Genomic DNA, 17487 nt, shown 5'->3' on the forward strand with positions numbered 1-17487 from the left:
CTACAAAGTGCCGAATGGGCATCTTTTCTCACATTGTAACCCACCAGATGAATGCAGCACTCAGTAGAGCCTACAAATGATTGTTTTTTAATATGAGATTTACTTTGAACTACACACAGAAACTCACCCTTTTTTTTTTTTTTTCCCAAGCAATGCCACAAATTGCTAAGTGAGTCCCCGGCTAATGTTTACCCAGGAAAGCAAATTATCATAATCAGCTTGTTTGTAAAAGAACCATCTGTGCAGTTAAATAGTTTGGTGATAATAATGTTCTGTTAAGAAGATGTGAGGGCTCCTTGCTCCTAAAGGTGTGAGTAATTCTCGCTTGTCCTTGTGCCAGTTTGTGTGCCTGTGTCTGTGTGTATTGTGTGTGTGCGTGTGTGTGTGCGTGTGTGTGTGGGTGTGTGTGAGGGGTGCACATGATGAATCAGGAGTGGCTTCTGAAGGAAGCGTTGCCTGGGAGACCAGTCTGGACCCCTCCAAACGTGCCCCCCCCCCCCCTTCTGTTTTAAAGGTGCATCAGTAATGAATCCAAAACTATTTCAGGTAAGGCACTTTTGAGTCTGCGGGTGAAGCCCTTTACACCAGCAGCTCTGCTTTCATAATGCCACAGATCTCCGTTTCATGCCTGCCACCCTCAGCATCAAAAGAAAAGGGGGGCGACAAAAAAAAAAACACTCAGACTTTTTTGTGTGTGTGTTTGGGGGGGGGCTCAAAAGGAGGGAGGGGAAGTAGCGAGAGAAAGAGATTATGAATGCTGAGGTGCAGCGCACTGGGAGGCACTCAGTATGTCTTACTATTCAAGTCAGCAAGTGCATTTGTTCGTCTTGTTTGCCTTCTCGTTGAACTGATGTTTGAGGACACTGTGCACCAACTTCCTGAAAATCCTGCCATGAAGTGATGCTTTTTTTTTTTTTTTTTTTTTCTTCCCCAGCCAGCTGAATGACGTCTCGCAAGGAAAGGGGGCTGAAAACTCGGCGCACACAGTGAATCCCTCGCTGTGACTCATTCATTTTGTATAAATGCGACCGGTTGCGGAGACAGAAAGAGCCGGCTGGCTTTAATTAGCCGGATTTTCTTGGTCCTCTGCTCAGTGAACGCACGTTAGAGCTCAAACTAGACGATTTTCTTCCTCCTTCCTTCCTTCCATTCTTTCTGTCTTTCTTTCTTTCTTTCTTTCTTTCTTTCTATTTTTCTCTGGGAGGCTGAGGAGATGATATGCGCCCCTGGGAGACGAAACACCGACCGAGCCGTCCTTGCGCTCCCGTGGAGTTGGTCTGAGCCAGAAGAATGTCTCCGACTTCTGCCGGTCCTAACGTTTAAGTCTGGGCTTTGAGAGATAATTTCCTGAAATTCCTTATATGCTCCTCTGCGCTAGGATCGCCGCTTCGGCTCCGCCGTGTTTCCATTTCGCGCTTTTGGATTCAGCATAAACGGAGAAAATCGGGCCACTTCATCTGCGGCGGGTCTGTGTGTTCTTTTACCGGCATTTTTCGGACTAATGGATGTAGCCTTGCTTCTCCGAGGGGACTGAATTGCCGTCAGGGGTTTCACTATTCAACAAGCTGCAGCGCTCACTCCTGGCAGCAAAGCGATGGGCGCAGTTTGCCCGAGCCATCTACAACGTCTTGTTTCTTCAGCCCAGCTTGTTGAATCTCCTCCCTGGTGACAAGAATGGGTCCGTATTGACGAACTTCCCTGCCTCTCTGGTTCCATCGTCGGCGGATTGCAGACCCCATCCTTCCTAAAAGTTGATCACCATGGCTCGTCCCGGGGTGTGCGCGAGGCTGAGCTCTCTATGGCTGAGCTCTATGAGAGCGTTGTGGCTTCTGTGGACTGTGGTCGATTTCGCGCTGCCTCAGGAGACTTATGCCCCCCATTCAATACGGACTGAGGGGCACCTGACCCTCGGTGGACTCTTCCCGGTGCACGCCAGAGGGGCCGACGGCACGCCGTGCGGGGACCTCAAGAAGGAGAACGGCATCCAGCGGCTTGAGGCCATGATGTACGCTTTGGACCAGATCAACCAGGACGAGCAACTCTTACCCAACATCACCTTGGGCGCCCGGGTGCTGGACACTTGTTCGAGGGATACCTACGCGCTGGAGCAATCTTTAACTTTCGTCCAAGCGCTGATCACGAAGGACACCTCCGACGTGAGGTGCACTAATGGGGAGCCACCGGTGTTTGTCAAGCCTGAAAAAGTGGTGGGAGTCATCGGAGCCTCGGCGAGTTCAGTATCGATCATGGTCGCCAACATCCTACGCCTCTTTCAGGCAAGTCTTTGAGCGTGTGCGATAGTTTTGTGGGAATAGCGAAAATATTCGTGTCACCGGGAGGCTATAGCTGCAGTGTGTACAAGCTTCTTCTCCTTTTTTTTTTTTTTGGTTGTTGTAATAATCAGCTCTTTAGGGAAGAGTGAAAGTGATGCGCCTCCTCGCTGATACCCACCCAGTAACGGGAAGCAGATGAAGGGGGATGCCAACGTAAATTAAAAGAGCTATCTCATGGGTTAAAGGATTTTTGTTACTAACAGAAATCTGCCATTTCGAGGTGGTAATATACATTTATTTATTTTTTGCCTTTTCTCAATTTTTAATTTCATGAACGATATGACCAATTCTCATTTAGACTTCTCTCCATCTTAAAATGTGGACGAAGTGAGTTTGGCTGGTTTTCCCCTCCACCACACTGTGCGAATGAGACAGATGAGTGTGCTGTTGCTTGTCTCCGGTGGTGCTGAAAGAACAGCTCCCGTCTGTTCCAGTCTCGCTCCGGAGTCTGGATGAGTGGGCACTGACAGCCTGACACAATCACACCCAAACTCAACAACCCCCTCCTGAGAATAACAGGCCTGCTTCATGTGATTGCACATGATTATATGAGCCTCTTGTACAGAAACACTGCGGGCGTTCTTATGAATTGTTTTGAACCTAAAAGCCTTAATTTATGGTTGAGTTGGCCTGCTTTTATCTACAGGGGGGCCCCCTCAACAATATGAGCTTGTTTCAAACTCCCCGCACCCTAATTGAGCTCGATGGCTGCAAGTAAAAGAAATGAATTTACACCACTAATTCTGAAATGAGTGAGCTGGGGTTTATGGGAACCTATCTCTATTCCTGTTGGCTGAGAGTCAACTGATAAGAGTTGGCCCAGTGCTGGTGCTGCAGTGGAACGGGAAACGCAGCAGGGGCACCAATACAGCAGATTAATTATTTAAAATTCATCTCCATAGCAAAATATCTAGTGCTTGAACCACCATGTGGATGCCTGTGCAAATGTTCAGGCCTCTATACGGTTTTTCCGATGTGAGGCGAGCGGTGATAAAGCCGAGGAGGATCACCTGAGCTGCGGTGTTGGTGGTAGTGATTTGTGGATGCAGACAAGACTCCCTGCCTTGTCATGTTGTGTTTTGTCTCAGTTCGATTAGACAAATCATGGGCCTGGCTGTAAGTAGCTGTTTAACTGCAACTGTAAGGCCATCAAAATAGCTTGCATTTTCTTTTCTCACACACACTTACACATGCAGCACTCTTGTCTTTTTTTTCCACAACAGCCATCTTCTGGAGTTTTGTGGCACCACTGGCCGGACGGTTAGACCGCTGGCCCTCACCGCAAGCATCAGCCTGGCTGTCGTTCCTATTCATTCCTACTCAGTCTCAGGCTGAGATAAAAAATTTTTTTTTTGTGATTCCAAGTTAGTAAAACCCTCCAGTTATGCTTTGAAGCGTCCTCACTACACTTGTTATTTTGTTGCGGAGTGCATTTGTGATATTTAGAGGGTTTGAGGGAAGTAAGATGATATCATAATTCCCTCTCCTATTTCCTCCTCACAACTGGTGTACCAGCATGTCTCTAAGTGTCAAACTGTGGGAGTGTAGGTGTCGTCCATGTGTGATGTTGCACCGGAGCTCAGGCGTTGTATTTAAGCTTGAGGAATCTGTGGATTGATAGCAGTTGTCATGCAGCGCCGTTCGTCACTCTGTGTTTCTTCTCATGTCCCCAAAGTGATGCCAGAAAAGTGGATTTAATAACCACAGCCAAGTCTGCGCACCCGAGGGAAAATAAATTGAGCCTTCCCCTGAACCATCTGAACTTCAGCACACTTATTTTTTCCTCTGGTACCAGTGGTTATGATAGGATTTATAATGACGATGATCAATTAAATGTGAAGCCACATGATACTGTATAATCAATACATACCAGAAGTGAGAGCTCCCAGCCCATTTACTCTCATTAGTCTTACAGCATTTGATTAATTTGTGGTAGCAATTACAAGTGGCTGAGATTGTTTTCAACTGCAATCCATCAAGTATGAAATCATTCCCGTCAAAAGTGTCAAAAGCTTGAGAGAGCACCTGTTCAGATATAATTAAAGAACCAAAGCTGATTTCTTTTTTTTTTCTCAAATCAAATGGGCCCCCGTACAAAGTGTTCAATTTCTTGCCTTAGTTGATTTAAATTGCATTTGATTATTGGATATGCTCCGTAACCAAGCAAGCTAATGGACTTTGAAGTTAAATCCCTGCACACGAAGCCTGCGGACAATGACCTCGTCTGAGCTGTCCTCCTCACCCACTTCATGCTTTGTTCTCTGCGAATCTCATCAGGTCACTTTGTGTTTCACCCCTGTGATAAATGAATCATCAGGGAAGCTAAATAGTGATTGTAGATTTTATTGCCAGACACTAAATATCATGGCTGTCTATTCAGGACATGAGTAGCTGCTGAACTGTTAATGCTGGGAAATTGACATGAGGGATAGATTTTTTCTGAGGACCCAGGAGGGTTGATCAATACTGTTGCCATGGTGATGCCGATTTGCTGCTAAGATGTTTTTATTTCACTGCCTTTCATGCTGTGTTGAAAATGAGAAGCAACAATGCCACAGGAGGAAAAAAAATCAATCATCCAAACTTTTGGATTGTTACCAGGACCTATGATGTTGTGCACCTTTGAAAAATGGTCCAGTCCTTACACTCTGCACCCAGTCGTTCCCGGAGAGGATGACACTGTAGTTGAAAAGTCAGGGCAACTTTGTCCATCTGTAAATCTTGGCCTCGTGAATGAATCGTGAAATTGATTTTTATCTAGATGACATTTACATCAGGGAGTGTAGCTCGCTATTCTCTGTCGCATCTCTTCTCCCAAAGACCAAGGCAAAACTTTGTATTAAATGCAGGTGAACTCCGTCTTGTCCTCCTGTCTGGGGAAGCGGCCCCTTAAGACTAGCTGTCTAAGTGAGGCATTGACGTCCTCCGCGCTCATTGCCCTGACAGGCTCCGGTCGGCTTTTTATCTCTCCTTTCTCACGGAATCATCACTGTGATTGATCTGAAGGAGATTGAAGCCTTGCAGTGTGATATATTCCGTTGACAGACGGACACCCAAGGAATATGAAGGCTGTGTGTGTGTTACATAACACACTCTGAAAGTGACACCAAATGTCAGAGGCTAAATATGTCTGTTTATCTAAACATGGTTGCCATTTGCACATAGATGCATGAAGCAGCACAGGTCAGTTAGTCACAGCTCTAGTACTGTATTCAGCCCTATCGCAAGAGACATGGTTGATATGTCAAGTATGCAGCATATGAGTAGATGCAAACACACACATATGCAGTGTGCAGTATGCAGATAAAGAACTCCATTACCATTGCCGAAGGAATGAAAACACAACTGTCTCAGAGATATTTCACGATCCACACCAGTGGTTTTGGCTCTTGTATTTTCTCTCCATCACTTGCTAATTGGCTTTTATTCAGAGTGTGACACAATGGCCCCACTCAGTACATTATAACTTTATGACAAGAATCTGAAATATGGATAACAGAGAAAGTAATTCCAGTTTCTCAACCAACTTGCCACTTCTCTCCAAACTAAAGTTCAAGTTCTTTGTTACCACATAACTAAACTAATTTAAAAGACCAAAATTGAAATGGAATTTTTATTATATGCATAGAATTTAACTGTTATGATGATTCTGTTTATTATCAGAAGAATATTTTGATTTCGGAACCTTACGTTTATGTTTGGGAACTTGTGTTTATTAAGAAGATAATCTTTACAAAAAGAACAAAAAATACCCTCACACTACTATCTAGTTCCCAATTCTTCTTGTTTTCTAAATGGTTATGACATTTTGACCGTAACTGGTCTTCCTCTAGCTAAAGTGGGGATGTGAGCACACCTGACTTTGTAGATTAGCTGGGATGACACGTGACACATCAGCCGGGAATTTGGTCATTCATAATATACTGTATATGTGAGGACAATATGCCCAATTAGTGAATGAGTGGGAATGATCACACAATACCCATGTGAATATTACATCAGCAGTACGGTACATGAGTAACTGAGCGAGACAATTTGTTGGTGAAATGTTGCCCTGTCGTTGTAGAATAAAAGAAGAAATGTCAATAAAACAGTTTTTAAATTTTTTGTCATGCAGAACACAAAATATGCAAATGCATTTTTTTTTTTCCCGAAGCATATAACACAACATTTTCGGAAAGAAGGTTGGCTCTCATAATAGTTGACACATGTAGGTGTTTGAAAATTGGTCATGGTCTAATAACAGCCTTTTCACAAATAACAAGATTGCCTGACAGACTTGAAAGGTTTATTGAGTCATCAGTTACACTAACACATTCATGCAGATTCTGTTGTGAATCTAGTGGTTATCATTCCTAGTCTGTGGGGATGAGAGCCCTGCTTCATTCCAGCCATTTAATCAGACGGCGACTTATGGGCCTGGTCAGAGCAGAATCGGCAAGGTGGGATTTTCTCACACACTGTGGCAAAAAGCAGTTGGGAAGGGAAATAATGTGGGCAGGGTTACAAGCACTAGCAGCAGGTGTTAGCATGGCTAACAGGCTAACAATAGCGTTCCACAAGATGAGACTTTTACACCTCTTTTTTTTTTTTTTTTAATAAATTACTTTATACTGTAGTCTTTATTTTCTATATCCCTGTCCTTGCACTCATTAACAGCCACACAGCGTGAAGCTTCTACTGCTACTTGTGGTCCTTGAGCATACAGTTATACAAACGATCAATACTTACTTAGGGAGAGGTCAATCCCACCTGCTCTTTTAAATTGCCTGGACATCGGTGAATTGCATTATTTCACAGGTCACAGTTCAATGTTGCCTCACAGCCCGATTCTCCAAATTTGCATCCTTGGAAGAAATAGTGTTATGAAGGAGGGCTGTTTCGCTCATATGCAGCTGAGCAGGTATGCATTCACACACACAAACACAATGCAGTGTGAGCAACTGATGCAATATTAATAAAATGAATAAAATATCCCTGTGTCAGATAAGCTGTCATTGGTGCTGACATGAGGTCATTAGGTCAGTAGCCTGCCACAGGGAGAATATGAGAAACCATGCACGCTTGATATTAAGGTCTAGGCTATTCCCACAGGCCTGGGGGGATGGAGCACTTTATTATTCAGCTACATAATAGTGTGCTATATGAATAAATGTTTCTCAATGAAAACAGGGGTAGTACATTCTTATTCCATTCCTCATTTGTTTTCAGACATATTCTAGTTTGTTTCTGTGTAATAATTCCACTTATAGCTGGTAAATATTCATCTAGTATCTTTAATGCAGTGCCATCCTCCATGTGTACATGGGGTTTGGGTTTTTTGCTTGATGATTGTGGCAGCCTGACTGTAAAATGTGACAAGATTAGGAATCTTAGACTGTACTGGAAGTTTTCTGCAGTTTACCAGGTGTGCAGATGGAGCCAGAGAAGAGCAAACCCCATTACGTCCGATCCTCTTACAGGGATGAGTGGAGAATCGTGAGGAGGTATCTGCTGGCTGCTGGTCGGCCTTTCACTCATACTTCCAAGAGGAAAAATGTCTCTGTTGCTTCAGCAGAAGACGATCCAGTTAAAAGGCATTATCACAGGGCTCCTGTAGTGATCTGTGATCTATGCAACATTATGGGCAGAGCCTGAATTACAAAGTTTCTCAACCATAGTAGACTTCTGTGCTATGTGACTAAATAACATCTAAGCCTGTTTCTGCTGTGGAAAACCTCATACAAGCACACAATGTTTTTATAGATCGATAGGAAATTTGCCTTTTAAATAAGATGTTTTTTCTTGGCAAATTGCTCTCTTCTCACAGTTTCTCAGTTCCTGGTAAATGAGTTAAATGAATTTGTTAAAAGGCTGCTTTTAGAGCTGTATCTGAGAGTGTCTTCAGCTTCAAAAGGAGGCCTGTGTTATGCTTTGTCTTAGGCCTGGATTCGGTGCTTTGTTCTCTTTTTTATCGCTTTCTCACCGCTTTCCCCATCCAGCTCTGAAATCACATGGCACCTCAGAAATAATACTGCACTTAAAACTAATCCTGTGGATCTACTTGTCAGGGTGAATTCCCTCTTAACACATAAAAGATGTTGCATTTTAAGGAAAAGGGGGACAAACGGGGAAACAAGGGCAACACTTTAACTCCCCCTATTTAGCATTAATAATCAGTATATAAACATTTAATAAATGGTTTATAACACACTAAAATGTAGGTACTCAGCTATGTTTATCAATGTATTTATCAACAATTATAACTGCTCCTGTGGACACCCATCAGCAGAGGCAGGTGTATAAACAGATAATGAATGACAATATAGTAAAATGCAGTTGCAATTTTCATAGAAGTTATAAGTGATAAATACTGTACAATAATAAAGACTTAAATTGTCCTTATATCTGCTTACAACTACATTATACAGTATACTGTGTATTACCTCTTATACCACGATTAACCACTTATCAAATGTTTATATAGCACACTGCCAAATCAGGGGACTTAAAATGTAGAGTCTACAGTTCTGCTAGTGGTTCTGACAGGTTGTACTCAGGCACAGAAGGTACAATGTTAGTGCTCATCATTATAGTTTAGCGTGTTAGCATGCTGAGTGTAAAATCTTTATAGATAAAGTAATTGGTAACTATAGCTGTCAAATAAATGTAGTGAAGTAAAAAGTAAAATATTTCCCTCGGAAATGTTGACCGGTAAATTAGCATAAAATGGAAGAGTGGTTCAAAATTGTATACTTTAATAAAAAAAAAAAAAACAACTGGTAATAATAATCAAAGTCATAGTTAATGTGTTACGTTACCTTCTTCCACTGGTGGTGGATCTTTAAATACCGGGCCAAATTAGACCAAAATTATGTTCATGCCGACATTTGCTAATCAACACTAAACAGAAAGTACATTTGAGGCTGCTGGGATTGTTATTAGTTTTTCAGATATTTGGTCATAAAATAAAGAAATGAACAAGTACATTTTTTTGACCTGATGTTGGCATTAAATGAAAAGTTGATTACCAGAGTTATTACATAAATCTTGAGGGGGACAAATTTTTGTACCTAATTTCTTGCAAATCCGTCTTGAGCCACTGTTGAGACATTTCCCTAAAAACCACAAATGTCGGCCTCATGGTGACGCTAGAGGTTATGAAATGTCAGAGAATCACCAAAGTCGTTAGGATTAATCCTCTGGGGATAATGCATGTCTGAACAAATTCCAGTTTCATGGCAATCCATCCAATAGTTGTTGAGATACGTTAGTCTGGACCAAAGAGGTGGTATCAACCAACTAACAGTCAGACCAACATTTCAATCATGTTCGCGTTCAGCACGTTTTCGGTTAAGGCCAATAGCCACATATGTTCAAAAGGCCAATTCAACAATACATAATCAACTTTATGCAGTGTGCAGCCAACTTAAAAAGGGACAGGAGGTGCACTGCTCACATGGTTGTCTAGCTGTCCCTGGAGGCGGGTTGCACGGGGCTGTGTTTAGACTGCATGCCCGTGTGAGGGCTCTAATGTAGATTGGCATGCTACTGAAGAGCAGCAAGAAATAGACAGAGTCACCACACGCCAGCTTGAGCTGCAAGAGAGGGAAGAGAAAACACAATTGTCCTTCTGCTGCAGTGTTTGTATTTTCTCCTTTACCTCAAGTGGTATAGAGTCACGCAGATCCAGTCTTAGTTTTATTTGCCCCGGTTTTCACATTGTTTCTGAAAGCGTTTTTGCAGTTGATTTAATGGAAAGCGATTTCTTCCCTTCACCTTCACTGTAGTAGGGTAAAGGAAAGAAATCCCAGTGGCAGACAGTGCCTGAAGTACCAATACGACAATACAAAAAAAACAAAACAGACTCCACTACATTAAAAATCTTACTTAAGTAAAATTATTATTAGCAAAACGTACCTGAAGTATAAAACATTTTCATACTAGTAGTACTCATAAAGCATAAAAACTAATGAAAAAGTTGTGAATGTCATTTTATTACGTGTAATATGATTGAATTATTATTACTGATGCATTAACGTGTAAATAATTATAGTATTTTACTGGTTTAGCTGGTCAAGCTGGAACTAGTTTTAACGACTTCATATTTTGCTGGATAGTTTAATCTATAACAATAAATCATATTTTATACGCTTAAATGTTTTGTTGTGCAAAATCTTTATGAGTAAAGTAACTGGTTACTTTAGCTAACAAATAAATGTAGTGAAGAAAAAAGTAAGAAATTTCCCTCTGAAATGCTGAGCTACAAAGTAGCGTGAAATGGAAGATTAGCTCAAAATAGTATACTTTAAAACAATGCTAGTAGTAGTAATAATCATGATAATAATCATAGTCAAAATGAATGTGTTGTGTTACTTTCCACTGGTGTCTGTAATTTCAAAAACAAATTAGACCCAAACTATGTTCATGGCTTCATATTGTCCATGTAAAATGATGTCAAATTCAGCATCTGTGCTCATGTCTGCTTGCGTGTGTTTTGAGTATATTTGTATGTGTGTTCTCTTTGTATCTCAGAGATGTCAGGGCCGAGTGTGCTCTCTCGCAGTATACATAATAAACTGTCATCAGGATTCATTTCTTGTCCTTCAGTTGTGTTATTACAGGGCCTGAGGGTGCATCCGAACGGTTGCTAACAACGGATAGTAATATATAACCATTATAACAGCCCACGCAAAGTAGACCTTTATAGGGAGACTAAATTTTTACAGTTGAGCATGGGCCTCGGGTAGTTATCCTAAAATACCTGTTGATTTTACACATGAATATGAAAGAGGGGAACTTTGCAGTTTCATTAGATGCGATTTTATTTTGTCCGTATTTCCCATTGTTGTTCTTTTATTTTTCTCTCTTGCTGGAGTGGTGTATGAGTGCTGACTGAACGTATTTCTATGTCGCTGTTCTTTTGAGCTCAAAACGTATACTGTGCCATGCCAGCCAGAGCATACATAAAAAATCAGTTGACACGATTAATGTTTCAGATGCAAATCCTGTAGGATTTCAAGTGCTCTCTGAAACGCCTGCAAGTGACATGTACATCGATTTTGGGGGAAGACCTCAATCACCATCGACATTTTGCAAATTAGGGAAGTTCTTTCCTTTCAAATAAGATTGCTTAAACAACTATTGACTACAGGACAGGAGCTATTGATGACAGAATATAGTGTTTTTTAACCACCTCAACAGTGTTGAAGCACTCATACGTGGCCCACAGTGAGGCTAGGCGGATCAATAGCTTGTCATTTATCTGCAGATTATGCATAGCACTGTCATTCACTCTTTACCTTCAGGTTGAAGGCCAATCAGATGTGATATTTTGGAAAACAAAACCATCTGTGTGTTGCAGCAGCTAGTCAAACCTCAATTCAGGAGGACCAAACAAGTTCTTTTATTTAATATTATTTTTGTACAATAAAGAGGAAATATCTCCATCGGTGGGACTGAGCCCCAAAATTGCTCCCAGTGTATCATCTGTGTGTGTGTGTGTGTGTGTGTGTGTGTGTGTGTGTGTGTGTGTGTGTGTGTGTGTGTGTGTGTGTGTGTGTGTGTGTGTGTAAAGCACAGTATGTATAGAAAAGAGCACTGTATGAATGTATGTGTGAATGGGTGAATGTGGCAGTAGTGTAAAGCACTTTGAGTGGTCGATAAGACTAGAAAAGCGCTATATAAGCGCAGCTCATTTACCATTTACCATCAGTTTGGTTCAGTTTTTTTTACTATGGCTGATGGTTTTCCCGTCAAAGCCTGTAAGTGCGTACATGTGTTGATCACATTGTTGAGACAGAAATATGTTCAAATATTAACGTTATGGAAATTTGCCTCCCACCTGGTGAAAAAAAGTTGTAACCCCACAAGGTTAACCAATAAATTTCAGGGTTAAGACTTCAGGCTAAGGGTTAGGGTTAAACAGGTAGTGGTTAAGGTTAGGATAAGTAAAGGCTGTCCTCCCAAGAAACAGGAAAGTATCATTTGTTTCAACAAATGCCCTAAAACAACAATTGTTTGCATTTAAGTTAAAAAGCCGCTGCTGCAGTAATTGTGACTCTTGTCCTTCGGGAGCAAAGGAGTAGTGTGATGTTATTACAGAGCAATAACGTCCACGGAAGAAGGGGGTCGGTGTGGATGGATGAAAACTGTGGCTTCAGATCTCAAAACACTTTCAGTGTGTGTGTTGTTGTGGAGTTACAAACATGTATTTTGTCGATTAATTTGGAGAATTTGACAACTTGTCCAATTGGACAGGTGGGGTTAGAGTAGGTTAGGGTTGGGGTTAGGCAAGTAGTGGTAGTGGTTATGGTTATGTTAAGGGTAAGTCTTCAGCAAATGATTGCAAGTCTATGTAATATCCCCAAAAGCGACCTAGGTCAACATGTGTTTGTGTGTGTGTGTGTGTGTGTGTGTGTGTGTGTGTGTGTGTGTGTGTGTGTGTGTGTGTGTGTGTGTGTGTGTGCGCGTGTGTGTTACAGGGTGGCAATAATCCTGCGCTCTCAGTGCTCAAGCAATTTTCCAGTTCCTGTGCACAACTGGAAACACATCACACTTTTTTATTTGCAGAAACCATCCACAGAGAGGTTATGGTTTTGAATGTGTTGTAATGAACATAAAGTCAAGTACTAAATAAACACAAGGCACTTAAAACCACTCACTCTGCTGGTCATAGCACAAGTGGCTTGGAACAGCCTAGTTTAACACAAGACTGATGTGTCTTTATGTACCCATTCACCCTACAGTGATTTCATTAAGATTTGTGTGTAGGACATCCTCAGTTCACATAATACTATCTTGCCTCAGTACTGTATTCATGGGTTTAGTTTCAGTAATTCTACTATAGAGGAATTTTCCTTCTCTAAACTCTGTAAACATTTTTAAAAAATGTTTTATGTATTTTGGATTACTGCCTGAAACACTTCTGACGCTGAAGGCTAGAAGTTCTTGAAATCACAAACTGTGGATTTAAAACCTCCACGAAATACTAAAATCGATCAGTACGTTCGATACATTTTTTTATTTTGGATTATCGATGAACCAACAAGTTTAAAAGCCTTAGATCTTCTAAATATATATTTAAGGTGTTGTGTTTGTGTTACCTCATCTTTCAAAGACACATGTTAGACACTTTGTCTCACTGCGAGCGGAGGTTATATGAAATATGCGTGCCACAAAAGCACATTCCACATAAATCTTCTCGGCCCATTAGTCGAGACACTTGCTCTGATGAATCATGATCTCAGTGAAAATGAGAGTCTGTTTACACAGAATAGCTCGATCCGAAATACTGTGTCCAGTTCTTCCAGAGTTGGCAGGTTATTCAGTACAGCACTGGAAAAAGCTTCTTGTGGTCACTGAGTGGACAATAACCCATTGTTTTGGCTGTGCACTGGAGCCAGTGTGTTACTGACAGGACTGCCAGGTCAGATGCCCTCAGTGATGCACCGCACCAGCAGCACAGAGCAGAACAGAGAGCCCATGGCTGGCTGGGTCATGACTAGACAGAGGATCATTCTCATCAGTGTGAGCTGCAGGGTGGGAACATAGCAGATGTACAGACTCTTTAATTAGCATTACCTCAAGGTTCCACAATTCTGCAACAGCTAACCTTATCTGTAAGGTGGAGCGCAAAGGGAAAAATGGGAATTGATCTGAACTAGTGTTATATGAATATGAATATATATATATATATACATGTATGAATATGAATATTAGGAGTTGGTTTGTCGAGATAAACAGTTGGTTGCACCATTTTTCCAGTGGAGTGCCATTACACTATTGCAGAAGAAGAAGGGCCATTAAGATAATGTAATTAAAGCAGCACCAGTCAAGACTCAAACGGTGAAAATAATGTAGAAAACCTAATAGAAATGTGCCATTTCTGTTTGTTGTTATTTTTTGTTGTTTATTGTTAAATTAAATGCACATAAAAACATCTTGTGCCTCACCGCTCAAGAAAACAACAGTATATTAGTGACTATTACTATTTCTTTTATTATTCCTACTTATGCTACTTTAGTGATAGTATAACTGTCTAATTTCTTTCAAAGGTTAAAGGACCATACCAGTGTGTTTACCAGTTTTCACTAATGTTACATTATCATTGTGTAGCAATGCAGTTAAAGAGCAGATTGATTTGGCGAATCAAGCGTTTCCTAATATATTCTTATATTGTAAAGAAATTAATGGAAGACAATGGATATCTGTAATGGTAAAAAAAAAAAAAAAGCTTTAAAATTGAAAAACACGGATGTACGGTATGCATCATGGTTAGCTGTGAAGTGTTAGCTGTAAAGTGCCCACTATCTGGAGTAAATTGGCTAAAACCTGCCAAACCCCCTGGCAGTATAGCCTTCCATTAGCTATACTGCTTTTTCCTTTTGAGGGTCACGGGGGGCTGGAGCCAATCCCAGCTGACACTATGTGAGTGGCAGGGTACACCCTGGACAGGTCGCCAGTCTATCACAGGTTAGACATATAGAAACCAAGAACCAGTCACGCTCACATTCACACATACGGACAATTTAGAGTCGCCAATTAACCGTCATGTCTTTGAACTGTGAAAGGAACCCAGAGTACCCAGAGGAAACCCACGCAGACACGGAGAGAACATGCAAACTCCACACAGAAAAGCCCCGGTCAAACCAGGGTTCCTTTAAAGTGCAGTAAAGAGAGTAATGAGCTTAAATCTAATTAGTCATCTGCAGTTGCTAAAGTTAAACTTAGATGAAGCATAAAAGCCCATACCAATGTCTAACAAGATTATTACTCTACAGCCATGGTAGAAGCTCTGTGAGGCTGGACTTTGGCATCATGGTGCTCTGAGCTAAATTCTAATTTCATCATGCTAACATGCTTACAGTGAAAATGCTAACATGCTGACGCTTGCCAGCTATAATGTTTACTATGTTCACCATCTTAGTTTAGTGTGTTAGCATGCTAACATTTGCTAATTATCCCCAAACACAAAGTACAGCTGAGGCTGATGAGATTGTCATTCGCATTGGACAAATGACAGTTTATTTAGACCTCATGTTGGTCCTGGAGGAAAAGTCAATGGATCACCAAGGGGACATGAATGTTTGTACCACTTTTCATGGTAGTCTAACCCCTAAATGTTGAGAGTTGTCAAACCCCTTGGTGCACCTATTGGAAAAGTCAGGGGATCACCAAAATATTTAGGATTGTCATCTGCAAGCCATGAATGTCTGTACAAAATTTCATGGCAATCCATCAAATAGTTGTTGAGATATTTGGGTCTTGACCAAAGAGGTGGACTGACAGACCAACATTGCCATTCACAGAGCCATGTTAGCTAGCATGGCTAAAAAGCAGATTAAAAAAAACACAATTTGCAAAACTAATAAGGACCATCAAATATCACATGTTTTGCTCGTACATTTAGAGAATTTTTCACTTTCTATTCTGTTGCCTCAAGCATCCAAGTCATTAAAAAAATGCAGCAGTCAGAACTTTAAATATTAAGAGATGATACATCCTTAATTTCAGCATAAGATCATTGGCTACAAGATTTAACGTTAATCTTTTGATCACAGAACTTTTATTTCCTCGTGAATCACACTGTGATCCTCAGGCTAGTCTGACTGTTCCCTGTCTAGACAGAAGAAGAAAGGTGACTTTGCCATTAGGGCCCAGAGGCAGACAAAAGGGGCTTTATTGCCCTGAACTGAGGATCCCAGGCTGGCACTATGTACTTCCACCAACAAGCTCTACCAATCAAATGCTTCAGGCTGTAGATGGTTAATGTCAGTTAGAGTTTGCTGGTCCCAGGTCTGTCTGTGCAGCTAAACTCAGGGCAATAAAGTACCATACTAGACTGTCAAATGGCCTTCCTTAAAGACTTTTTTTTAACCAAACTCACTGTTGTCTTTTAAATTACTCTTTTTTATCAGCTTTATTCTTGGATGTTTCTGGTTTTGTCTGCTTTCAGTTTTTGCTGCTATATTTTAAATTTGTTATCTGTGTCTGTTTTTGTTTATTGCTTTGTTTGCATTTCCATTTAATTTTAACTACTTGTATAGTGAATGTGTTTCTGGGTTTTTATTTCCTTTTTATACATTTTAATGTCGTGTTATGTCAGTTTTATAAAGCCCTGGTCTGTGAGTATGAATATCTGAATGGCAGTTTAAGCAGCTAATTCTGCTTATCTCCTCTAATATAAGAATATCAGTTTTGCATAAACTACGCTACAACTGCATACATTCATCTTCCCGTGAAAATAACTACAGTTACCATGATGCACAGTGTAATCTTTGAAAACAACATGGCATCAAATTAGTTTTAACTATTTACGTGTGCCAGACTTTTGCAGGAAAGTATATCCATTTGCGACATTCTTGTTCACATTTGGAACTTCTCTGACAAACAACGCCATAGAGGCTGACAGTGGATTTGGTGTGTGTTGTGAATTCAGGTGTTGCCAGCATGATAATCTCAACTCTGGGTGAGTTTCAAGGCAGCACTGCAGGTAAGGCCAAACGAGCATGTAACTGTCTATTAAAACATTCTGTTCTCCTCTAAACTGGTACATACATCTGAAGTTCATGGCATTAAGTAGGGGCTCAGACACATTAACAGAAGGAATAGGATAGCTGTGATATTTTCCACTGCTGTGTTTAGTGCGTAATTACATAGCCTTACTAAAGAATTCTTTGTGAGGAGCAGACAGAGTGGAAAGATAAGACAGAGGAGGCTCAACCACATTTGTCTGCGCCATTAGGGGAGAAATGGGCCTGGATATGATGCTCTGTCGAGTCTGAAGAGAGAGCTATACAGGAAGAGATGGGGGGATAGTTCAGAGGGAATCATTGGGATGCAGGTCAGAGTGGTACAGGTGCAAGACTGACAATGAATGTGTCAGACCCTGAATGCTCCAGGTGTAGGTGGGGAAAAAACATGCACCTATGCTCGCTCTTTGGTGAATAATATGTCAGAGTCATACTGAGACTAGACAGAGCAATGAGGCAGAGGAGAAATGTAAGGTGTTGCACACACCGACAGTTCCCACAATACACACATGTATATTTATATTCAGATGTCTCTCATGAAAGAACATTCTTGGTTTTCTCTTACCTAGGTACGGCATAATGGAATGCACATTTCAGTATGGGTTTATTGATATTTCATATTTCTCAGAGAAAAAATAAAG

General features: G+C 41.1%; 1 protein-coding gene across 1 annotated transcript in view; it reads left to right on the forward strand.

Annotated features, from left to right (window-relative positions):
* Nucleotides 1-1760: 1760 nt before the first annotated feature.
* LOC120803931 (metabotropic glutamate receptor 7-like) overlaps nt 1761-17487 on the forward strand; it is a 59178-nt gene continuing 43451 nt past the window's right edge. The window contains exon 1 of the mRNA XM_040152972.1: nt 1761-2276. Coding sequence (XP_040008906.1) covers nt 1761-2276 — 516 coding nt within the window. The remainder of the gene's footprint in view (nt 2277-17487) is intronic.

The sequence above is a fragment of the Xiphias gladius genome, chromosome 18 (genome assembly GCF_016859285.1).
Source record: "Xiphias gladius isolate SHS-SW01 ecotype Sanya breed wild chromosome 18, ASM1685928v1, whole genome shotgun sequence".
Lineage (NCBI taxonomy): Eukaryota > Metazoa > Chordata > Actinopteri > Istiophoriformes > Xiphiidae > Xiphias > Xiphias gladius.